This window comes from Drosophila eugracilis, unplaced genomic scaffold (assembly GCF_018153835.1).
Source record: "Drosophila eugracilis isolate 14026-0451.02 unplaced genomic scaffold, ASM1815383v1 contig_616, whole genome shotgun sequence".
Taxonomy (NCBI): Eukaryota; Metazoa; Arthropoda; class Insecta; order Diptera; family Drosophilidae; genus Drosophila; species Drosophila eugracilis.
In genome coordinates this window covers 587482-598847 of record NW_024573499.1, presented here as the reverse complement: position 1 = coordinate 598847, position 11366 = coordinate 587482, and the positions used below count along the sequence as shown (strand labels likewise).

Sequence of the window (11366 nt, the reverse complement as noted above, 5' to 3'; positions counted from 1 at the left end):
AAGCGACAATCGGGGTAAGATCTTCTGGCATTTCCAGAAAACCCAAACTGAACCCACCTGACAAGATAATTACATAAAAGTATCAATAATCCGAAAGTGGCCACATGCGGTTATCGCCTGAAATCAACATATCAAAACACAACAATTATACAAAACAAAACCCGTAGGTACAAAAGTATCTATCACAGGCCAACAGACTCAAAAAGAGATACAGATACAGATTGATCGATCATGAGAATGAGAGACGGGACCAGATTGGTTCACTCTATAAAGTGAACAGTCTCTCGAACTGAATCTGAACGGAGAGCAAACGAGGCAGTTGAAATAATTATGAAATGTCAAACCTGTGTTCGCGCTCGATTACGCCACTTGACATGGCCAATTAATCTCGGCTTAATTGGTTTGTGCCACAACAAAACCGAGAGAGAGAGAGATACAGAAACAGATACAGATGCAGCCCCCAGATACACGACATCTGATATTGATGTGCATTCGCTTCTGATTTCGCCTCTTTTTTTATAGTATTTCCAATGGTGGTTCCTCGAAATTTGTCATATTTACCGACGGACAAGTGATCGATATGCGCCGAAGTCTGGCGAAATCGGGAGGATCGAGTGGGGGTCTTTATATCTTGACTCTTTTTTTTTTTTTAGCTTTCCTGGCATCCTCGCTCGTAGACATTTTATCAGATTCTTTAATTGCGTAAAACATTTTTGGATTCTTCACGTACGAAATTCCAAAACACCGAAGCTTGTTAAAATTCTTCTATCACTGAGCAGGCTGCTTGATATCTGCGTGTGTGTGGGTCTTCAAAGAGCGAGTGAGACAGCCAAAGATATACAGAAAGAGACGGCTATGGCCATGTGGAACGTACGAAACGCCAATTAAGAAATTGACAAATTAAAGCTGAATGCTTTTTATAATCAAAACAGACAAAGCAAATAAGCCCGTTCGGGCGGCCAACAACTTGCTCGAGGTTGCTTGAAAAATGTATGAATTTTTATTGTCTTTATTGCCCGGCCACGAGCACCACCACAGGCCAACTGGTTGTTTAATTTGTTATATATACTCAGCATTTTGCATATTTTTTATTCGCCTCGTCTTGCCTTGCCCCTCTGTCGTGCCTTGATAAAAAATAAAATAAAATATATAAACCCAAAAAGCCAAAGGAAAAAAACGAAAACTTTCTATTTTCGTTGAGGTCTGCGATGTCTGCCTTTGCGCTGGCACTTATTTTATTTTATTTTTTATTTCGGTAGCCAATCGGCAGCGGCAAATTAACGCAACGGCTTGTTACAGACGCGTTTTACAATCTCGGCGCATTTTTTGCCCCGGTCCGCAGGTTGCACGTTGCCCGTTGCACGTTGCAGGTTGCAGCAATCAATCGATCAACCGATCAAGCGATCAAACGAGCGAAAGCTGCGCACTGCTGTGATGCGGCCATGTCAAAGTCCTTTAAAAACAGCAGGAAGGCCCAAAGGAAACTGGAAAAAGGCTAAAAGCCGAAGGAGGAGGACCACTACCAATCGATGGCCAACGATGGCTGCTTGCTGCATTCCGAAATGACAAAACAGTTAAAAAATAATTAATTGCGTTGCCTTAAATGGCCTAAAGCGGTTTGGCTTTTTGCCTCCTCCAGTGCGGTGCCTCCTGTTGCAGCTTTTTGCTGCTCGCTTGTTTGCAAGCTGCAACAGCAACATGGCTACAGATAGAGAAATAGTTAAAATTTTTGCATGAAAGACTAATAGTATAGAGAGTTCACTAAGGAAGGCCAGTATGTATGCCACTACATATATTAAATATCCTTAAATTTATATAACAAGTCCACCTCTTTTCTCTCTCTGCATCAGCAACTACAACAAGATCAACAAGTGCACATGTTGCTGCTGCTGTGCGTTGGCCGCTCATTGCCCATTTTGGCCATTGTTTTTATTGCCCGCCTGGAGCGGCCATCGGGCAGCCACTTTAGGGCTTATTAATGATGGATTCTCCTCCTCAATTCCTTGGCGACTCTTGTTTTATTGCGCAATGCAGCCAAGCAGCCGAGCAGCGGATCTGGGTACTGTTTTCCCCTCTCAAAATGAACCCGAACTTTGGGACTTGCAAAAACAAAGGACCTGGCTCGAATGTATGTCAACGTTATTGTCCGCATGACAAATGGACAATTGGCCGGGAAAGAAACTGGGAAACTCTCTGGTGAGAGCTGCGTACTAAACGTTTTGGCAGCTTGGCGACTAATTTGGGCCAACACACTGATGATGATCATTACGAAGAAGTTAAGTCAGAAAAAGGGGCTCGAAATATTGATCATTAGTCAACTTTGGGTTAAGTACTTTCTTTAATCGATAATGTTTTCATAATATTCATGCAACAGCATGATTAATGAAGGGAATTATTAGCAATTTAATGAAATCTTATTTAGTAAATACAAAAAATCAAGATCACCATGAGCCTGTTAGCTGAAATGAAAACATTTTTTTATTAGTTTTGTTTCAAATACCAATGCTAATCTTACATAAGCCACACTCGGAAGATAAATCAAGATTCTTATCGCTCGAAACACCGACAAACCGAGTGCAACAAATAACAAATTTTCACTTTTATTAACAAATGATCGCAGGGCGAAGCGGACAAGCACCGAAAACTAAACTAATATCAAGATCCTATCGTTATGGCTTTGTAAAGTATCCATAACGGCTTAACGCGCTGACGACTTCCCATAACTTTTGGCCAAAACACAGACCGAGGGCCAAGATATTTATGTAAGCCAGATGGAAGAGACCCAAACAACGCCCTAGAGGAGAAGATTACGGATCTGTAGTCAATGCACTGGCGATAAATTTCAATCAAATCCGATCGAAAACAACACACAAAACATCGCCCCACTCAGGCGAAGAGGAAGATCGTTCGTTGCATAATTAGAAAACGTCTAAATTTCGTTTTGAATTCCGAAGAACACTAAATTAGATTTACGATCCACGATCAAAGCAGCCAGAACGCATGGAACGCAATTAAAATCAGCTTAATAATTCTCCCCAGAAGAAAGCAGATCAGACCTTCGGCTCGGCATTCCCAAGGTGTGATAATAATTTTATGAAAGAGTCCAGCGAGGCAACAAATCAATTCCCCATAATGCCAATAAAAAAGATTTGAAGAAGGCATTTACATTCATGAACATAAATCTTTTTAGTGAGCACAATGCTGGAATAAAATAAGAAAGAACTTAAGCAGACACATCCAACAATTTCATTATGAGGCCATGAATGAACCAGGTCCAGCTCTGAGGGCCTCAATGAATGAATGAAAACTAGATGCTGCTTTCTGGATTTATTGCTGGGCCCATTTTGGCGGCGAGTCACTGTTTTTTTTTTTATATTTTTTGGAGGACCTCACAATCGGTTAGAGAGCATTACGGGCGATTAGGTGTTAAACACACAATTCGTTGGGCATTTCTGCCCGAAATTGTCTGCCGTAATTTATGACCCGTGGAACATTGCTAGAGCCCGAAAGGGGGTTAACACCGCTGACGAACTGCAGGGCTGCGGATCTGCAGGTAGGACCCACCTCGGTGGTCGAGTCCCCTTACAGATTTTACCAGATTTTCACTCAAGTGCAAATCCTGAGCATGCGCCGCTGGACACTCCACTGAAAATCTCAGTGAAAAAGTTCACTGGAAATGCACTGAAAATGTAAAAAGGAAATTATATTCCTGATTAACATGAAACTATAATGGATAGATATGGATAGAAGTACTCTAGCCCAACCAATCATTTTGATGAAAAATGTAATCCTTAGATACTTCTCTTTCTATTTATAATTCTAATACCTTTCGAAATTGATTTAATATTTAAAAAAGCAAGTAAAGTTTGGTATAATAAAGTATTAAAAAGTGATATTTATAATATTCATTAATATGTATCTTAATTTTCTTTTTTATTATTAATAAAAAATCCGTTTAAAAAATATGTAAAATTCTCTGAAACCAAAAATATTTTCTGTGCACTTGCGAAGCTTTTTCGTTGGCGCCTCGGCGCCGCAATTAAGCAGAAATCGGTAAAATAAAAAATAAAAAAGAGCAAAAATTAAGGTTAATGTAGGCCGGGGTCTGCTAATTAAGATATGGTTGCCTGGCCGCGAACGCTCCACTGATTCCGATTCCTCGGAGTCCACAGTCCACCGTTCAGAGCCCGAAGTCCGGTGTCCAGAGCTCAGATTCTCCCTGCACCTTTCGACAAGTCATTGAGCTGTTAAATTTATTTAATGCCTGCACAATGGAGGCAAACATGTTGCCAGTGGCTTTGTTATTAATTTTTATTGCTGTGCGATTGAGACAAGTTAATTTCTCCATGCAGCCATTCTTATTCGCTGGAATTGTCCGAGTCACGAACCGATTCCCAGGATCCCCGAGGATCGGCGGGCTGCCTGCTGGGCCTTTGTCTGTAGCCTAGAGTGCGCAGGTCCTTTTTCTACCCGAGATCTCAATGAATGACGAGGTCCTTCATTCATGTCTTTAACTCTCGAGAGTTTCCATTCAGCCCGAAAAAAGATCTCCCAGTTTTGTGGGTGTGTCGTTCGGGGATTACACTAATGCGATAGTTGTCCCACAATTTAATGCACTCACCGCAGCACTCGAGCGAGGATTTAATGATGTTCCCACCAAGTTCAAGTGCTCCGTGTCGGCAGATTCGCAAAAAGGATTTTCGGTTTTTGTTAGAGAAAATGAGAAACAACGAAATCCTTTCATATGTTTCAAGAACCCTTCATATTTCATCGACACTTGAGAGTGCCCAGTGCCGCCAGAAGTGTTTATTGTCTCTGGACATTGTCTGAGGACTCTCTACGGAGATCCTTTTCGAGATCTGAAACCGATCCTCGAACTTCTTCAAGTGCAGGTGAGCACGAGCCCTGTTTCGCTGACTAAGCGACTTTTTGAACTGAAAATCTTCTTGAGTTGCTGGAACTGATGCGCTTAACTCTTTGACTTTGTTTTGGGTTAGGCAGATCGGCTTACGATAAGAGCCTTAGCCCTTGAAGCCCTTACTCTAGTTACGGGTTAGAGTATCTTTTTAACCCTACAGCACTTTAGATACTACATGCTATGAAGTATCTTTAGCAGAAAGCATAGCACGTACTTGTTACCGCTGCTCCCTTATCTTTTATTTACTCAACTCTCTAAAAAGTCTATAAAGTTACTTCCTGTACCACATCTGCAAGGTCCTCATGCGCTTGACCTTCTTCTGCAGCTGTAGGATTCCATACATTAAGGCCTCAGCGGAGGGCGGACATCCGGGCACGTATATATCCACCGGGACAATCCGATCGCAGCCACGAACCACCGAATACGAGTAATGATAGTAGCCACCTCCATTGGCACAACTGCCCATGGAGATGACCCACCTGGGTTCCGGCATCTGGTCATAAACCTTCCGGAAAGCCGGTGCCATTTTGTTGGTCAACGTTCCGGCCACGATCAGCACATCTCCCTGACGAGGTGAAGCCCGGAAAACCACTCCATAGCGGTCCATGTCATATCGAGGAGCTGCGATGTGCATCATTTCCACGGCGCAGCAGGCCAGGCCAAAGGTCACCGGCCAGAGGGAACCCTTGCGACCCCAGTTCAGAAGGTCATCCAACCTGGCACAGGTCCACTCTCCCCAGGTCTTCTGATCCCTTCCAAAGGCCGAGTAACCCCATTTCGGAGGATCCGGGCAGGGATACCCATAAACCGGCATGGTCTTCTGGCCACGCAGCCACTGGCCTTGGATCACTGGGGCACTGGAAAGCAGCAACTTGCCAGCATTCCTGGTTAACATCAAGGAACCTATCATCCTGACAAGATTTTGTATCTTAATTTACTTTTTGTGGTTGCAACTTGAAAATATGAAAACTTATTTCTGTTTCTCGATATTGTTAGCAATAGATAAAGTTTGACAAGATATTCTAAGATATCTTTTCATTAACCTTATTCATAGTTAACTTGAAGTACGTACGTTAATAAATTACCCTCACAGGTTTCAAGAACATAAAAATAAACATTTTTCGTTTTATTTTTATACCAACTTTGCCTTTAATATTTATTGCCTTTTTAGCCATATTATAAAAGATGCGATTAATAATTTACGATGCACGTTTACACCTCAGCCCCGACCCTGTTAAAGATATATATTCCTCCAATATTATCTTCAAAATCCCATTTAGATCCCCTTAACGCCAGCGCTTGGCGTCAAAATCAATCCGAAAAGCTAGGCACTTAATGCTGGGCGGACAGCGAACAGGAATCACTGGGCTCATAAATACGCATGAGGCTGGAGCCTCCATTCATGCAGCATGCTGCAAGTTCGAACGGAGATCGTTTAAAAGGAAATTATTAGCTGATTGCGGCAGCGCCAACCCGCTGCTGTACTTGGGTATTTAATGGGACCTGAGGACCTGGGGACATGCAACCTGGGCCTGGGACTTGGGTTAGGTTACAGGGGCTATGAAGCAATTGCATCCGCGCAGAACTTACGCAATCGATGCTCGAGCTCATTACGGAATCGACACTGAGGAGATGCACTGGTGGAAAGGATGTTAATATTAATTTATTATATCTTTTTATTCACCAATCTCAGAAGGTTAATCTCATCTCAACCTTAACTTAAAAATCTATAAAACAGAGTTTCTCATCTTATTCATACTCCTTCTGATCGCCTTACTTAATTCATTTCAAATTAATATTTAACTTCTTAGACTTAATGACTTCTGCAAATATATTTCCAAGTGTGAGATTGGAGTCATGGCGCTGGCACAGCTGGCAGTCGCTACTCGATGGAAAAATGGCAACTGCCACCGCGTCTGCTGCTGTGTCTTTTTGCGGTTTTTAATTAACGCTTTTGCACAATGCTTGTCTAATTACGCCTTTGGTGCCACAGACACGGCAGCAACTACTAAATCATCAATATTGTCAAACGGCAGCTGCTGGTTCTGCAGATGGGTTGAGAATCCTTCAGGACGAGCAATAGAAAAAAACACAAAGACCTGAGATGGCAGACAGGCAACAGCAACAGCAACAGCAACAGCCATTGACGACGATCATCGCATGGCAATTAGGCATTGGCTGCATTTGATGCATCATTAATTGAATTAAATTTGCATTTAAATGCGCACCTATGAATGGAGCAGGAACCTCTGGCCACTGGCATTTTCCCAGCCAACCAGCTAGCCAGCTCGTCTGCCTCGACAATAAACCGCTGATGAAGTCATATAAGCCCGGCTCGAACGCATTGGCCAAATGCAGCAAACGCTGAAAATGCTGCGTACCCAGCGAAAATGCCAATTTAAAATGGCTAAAATAAATTGGTTTCGTTCGGCTTTGTTCGCTCCTCCGATGGCTGGCCAACGCAAAATAGACTATCATCAATTTAAAATCAATATGTCACATAAATTGGAAGGGAAATCAACGCCAAAAGCCGCCAACGATATTGGCCAAGGAAAATGTACGAAAAAAACGGAAAAGAAAGATGCGAAATAAATAGGTAAAGGAGAAGAAGAAAGGAAAGGCTGGGAAAGTTTGGATGCCCTTAAAGCTTAATCGGGAAAAAAAATTATTTATATTTTGGAAAACTTCTTCTAGTTGTGATTTCTTTGAAAGAAAATGTTTAAGAAATGTTTAAGAAACTTCTTCTACTTCTAACTTCTTAAGCTTATTATAATGTCTTTTTGCTGCTTAAACATTAATTCGTTTTAAAATGTTTAGTAACCTAACTTTTAACCCAGAGATAAGTTAGAGTTATCCTTTTCAAGGAAGGGTATGACAAAAAATGGACAAAGGCTGGAGAGTTGCAACTGCAGAGTCCACTGCGATTACTTTGCTATAATTCGTCGTCATCGTTGCTGCAACTGCTGCCTGCTGCAACTGCAACTGCAACAATTGCAGCAACTGTTTGGTGACATCGTCGCTGGGGTTTTATTGGCCACTTTTGGCCACATCAGCGACAACGATGAGACAGCCGAGTGCGCTTCCTGTCTCATGGCTCATAGCATATAGCATATATAGCCCACTATATATATATATGGCTATATATCTGTGTGAGCCGGACAACTTGCCATTATTATGCGCATGTTGCATTGCATTGTTGGTCCTGGCCTGCTGCTGTTGCTGCTGTTGTTGCCGGATTTGTCAGCGATCCTCAAAGTGATAAAAATTGCTCGTAAATCCTTAACGAGTGGAACTAACACGCGCTGGCTGGCTGGCTGTTTTACTAACCGAAACTCGGCCCACTCCCCCGCAACCGCACACCACATTTGTCTTTTTAGCAGACTCCTAAAACAACATGCCACATGGAACAATGGCCGATCCGCAGACCGAAATGGACGCGCTCATCTCTTGATCTGCATTGTTAGCGGCCAGCAGCAGCGACATCCGCAGGAGCAGCATCAGCAACAGGAGCAACTTTGCCAGCATAACACTGAGAAAAAATGTCACTGATTTCTTAATAATAAAATGACAAACCCTAAGTTTTAAAACTATTTAATATCTGATAGAACTGCAGATATTCTCCCTGTGCAGTAGCATCTCCAGCATTCCGATTTCATTGTGACTTTTGGATCTCTCTTTGCATTCACCAGAACTCGCGCCAATCCATTGGTTTTGGCCAGTTTATGCATCACCAAACACCAAATTGACTCCATTAAATTCCAATTGTGCCAATGTTCCTGTAAGCTGGGGGAGGAGAGGCCAAAACAAATGCCAAGTGTTGGCCAAGTTGATGCTTCGCTGCAACAATGTAGTGAGATCTACTTTCCCCTCTTAAAGAGTTTCTACTCTAACCAGAGCAACTTAAGTGATATATAACAAGAATATTTTTTAGTACTCCCTTAATTTGGAGTCCCCCAACATGCTATAAGCAACGATAAGCCACAATTAAGCCTTTATGTCCGCTCGATTATCGCTAATTTAACAACCCCACACAAGAAGCCAGCGCAGAGTTACAGGTTAACGCTAACAAATCAGATCGAAACCATATGGTTAACCAATTAAAGATGCAAAAGACAAAAGCCAGAGCCCAGCTGACAATAAAACCAACAAATTTTCGTATTTAACGATCGGCAAATTAACATACATTTACACATGCCGGGGATCCGAGAGCCGAGAGCGGGGCAAACGGGTTTTCAACTTTTCGAGGCGGGCCACCGTCAGTCAGAGTGACCGACCACCCAAATGGGAGATATGGGGAGGCAGTGATGTCGCTTTGGGAGGAACTAAAGTAAAGAAATTTCCATGACAAAAACGGACTACAACAAATTTGGAAAAGTAGTGAAGATTGTAAGTGATTTTTAATAACAAATATCTTTTGCTATTAAGACATAAAATCATATTTAACAACTTTAAGGTACAGAAATTGGTATTCAGCTTAAAAATATATCTTAAATATTTGTTTTTTTTGAAAAATAACAATAAACAATAAACAATTTCAAAAATTATTTACCATATACATGATAATACCATATAAATCACTAGTTAAACCACCAGATTATATCAAAAAAATATCTAAAAAGCCAACACTGACTAGGCAGGAGGCAGCTGAAGCTTGGGAAGGGGCATTAGCTCTACTTTGTTTTATAAGTAGGTGTTGACAGTTCGTTATAATAATAACTACTTTAAAATAATCCCCGACCAGAGCTGATAATTAATTACGAACGATTAATGACAATGTTATCTAAGCGCTTGACAAATGCCGCGGGGGGGAAAAAGCAAAAGCAAAAACAAAGCCAAACAGACGGAACGCTCCACTCGGCGACTTTTCGCTCGAGTTCAGATGAGTTCAACCATAACACCTCCGCCTTCTTTTCGAGGGCGTGGCGACCGCCTGCTGTTCTCAACTAACTGTGCTGCTTAATTTGCGAATAATTCGATCAACAGCTTTTTCTGAGGGGTTTCTACAGTGGATATTGCTTAAAAAGTTAGAAGTTTATTACTGTAACGAACTAAAAATTTTATTGACTTGCAACTATCAAGGAAAAGAGAAATCGAAGCGGCGGCATATTTGTAAATACATTTCTTAGCTTTCACTTAATGGAATGGAAATGAAGACTGTATTTATTTTTTACTCCACAACCTTCCCCCAAAAAACTAAAAAAAAAACCAACCCAAGTCGGCCTCTTTGAACCGCTTGTTGTGGTTGTTATGTAAAACACACAAAATCCTTTTAATACATAATGTCACATTCACATCACTTACCCCAAAAACATTTGTATTTGTCTTTGTTTTCCGTGTGTTTGCCTTTGGCTTGTACGATTTTCCTTTCGACCCGACCGCACTTTCACTTTTCCCGCTCTCCGGCGGATAATTAATGTGCTTCGCGACCCGGAGTTTCCCCTAAGTAGGCTGCTCTATATATCCCCTCCTAATACATAATTACGATGTTTCATTAACAGCATTAGCAGCGACAATATTTCACCCGATTTTCGAGTAGGCCCTCGCCATATTCCCAACTGAAGTGAAGTGAAGTGGAGGTGTCTCATCTCGTTTGCTTCCATCCACTCGGAGTCTTGATTTATCGACACTAGGCCAGGATAGTTCAGATGCTTTTCTGCCGTGGGTGGCAACTAGAGATGAAATAGATGGGATATATATACTATGATCATCCAGTCTTTTTGAGAGGTAGAGGAAAAAACCATCCTAATACTAATAATGGTAAAAACAAAAATATATACTTATGCCTTACATATTTTTACTTAATTTGTTAGAAATAAAATTTCCTTAAAATATTTTTAAATAGATTTTAGACTTCCAGACTCACGCTCTCATCTCTAGTCCCCCGGATCTGGGCGTTATGGATTATTAATGCAATGGGTTGTGAACGGGCAGATGAGGCGGCATTGATCACTCTCCGCTCCCCAGAAATGTTTTCCCTCCCAAGATTTTCCCCCACATATCTATATGTATGTTTTTTTTTCGGGGGTGTAAACCGACTAATGCAATCTCAAGTATGTGCGACACGCTGGCTGGGGAGGCTGCAACATGTGGCCGAATGCTGTATATGTGAAGTGGCATAAAAAGAGATGCACCATCCAACGAATTTATGGGATGCGGCGTAATGGCATGTTGCCATTGGCCTGATGCTCACACGCATTTAAATACCTAATAAAAGTTACACTTGAAAATTAATGAGCAGTTTTGAGAGTTTTCAGCATTTTGTGGAACACGACAAAGTGACAACACTTGAATTAAGTTGTTCCCTGGGATCCTTAAGATCGCGGATTCGGCTGCCGAACTGCCACGCTGGAGTTGGGACTCCCAACGCCACTTCGTTCCCCTTGCCCATTCTGGATGTCAGGGATATGCCGAGATTTCGTTTTAGTTGGCGCAATAAATTTTGTGGTTT

At 41.8% G+C, this 11366-nt stretch overlaps 1 protein-coding gene across 1 annotated transcript; it reads right to left on the bottom strand.

Moving 5' to 3' along the window:
- Positions 1–5135: 5135 nt before the first annotated feature.
- On the bottom strand, positions 5136–5889 carry LOC108115956 (NADH-quinone oxidoreductase subunit B 2). Its single transcript, XM_017227593.2, has one exon. It carries the CDS (start codon positions 5826–5828, stop codon positions 5190–5192), a length of 639 nt encoding a protein of 212 aa, XP_017083082.1. The 5' UTR covers positions 5829–5889; the 3' UTR covers positions 5136–5189.
- Between the last annotated feature and the right edge of the window lie 5477 nt (positions 5890–11366).

Excerpts from the sequence above, each read along its gene's own strand:
- LOC108115956 (XM_017227593.2), bottom strand. The coding sequence starts at position 5,828 with ATGATAGGTTCCTTGATGTTAACCAGGAATGCTGGCAAGTTGCTGCTT.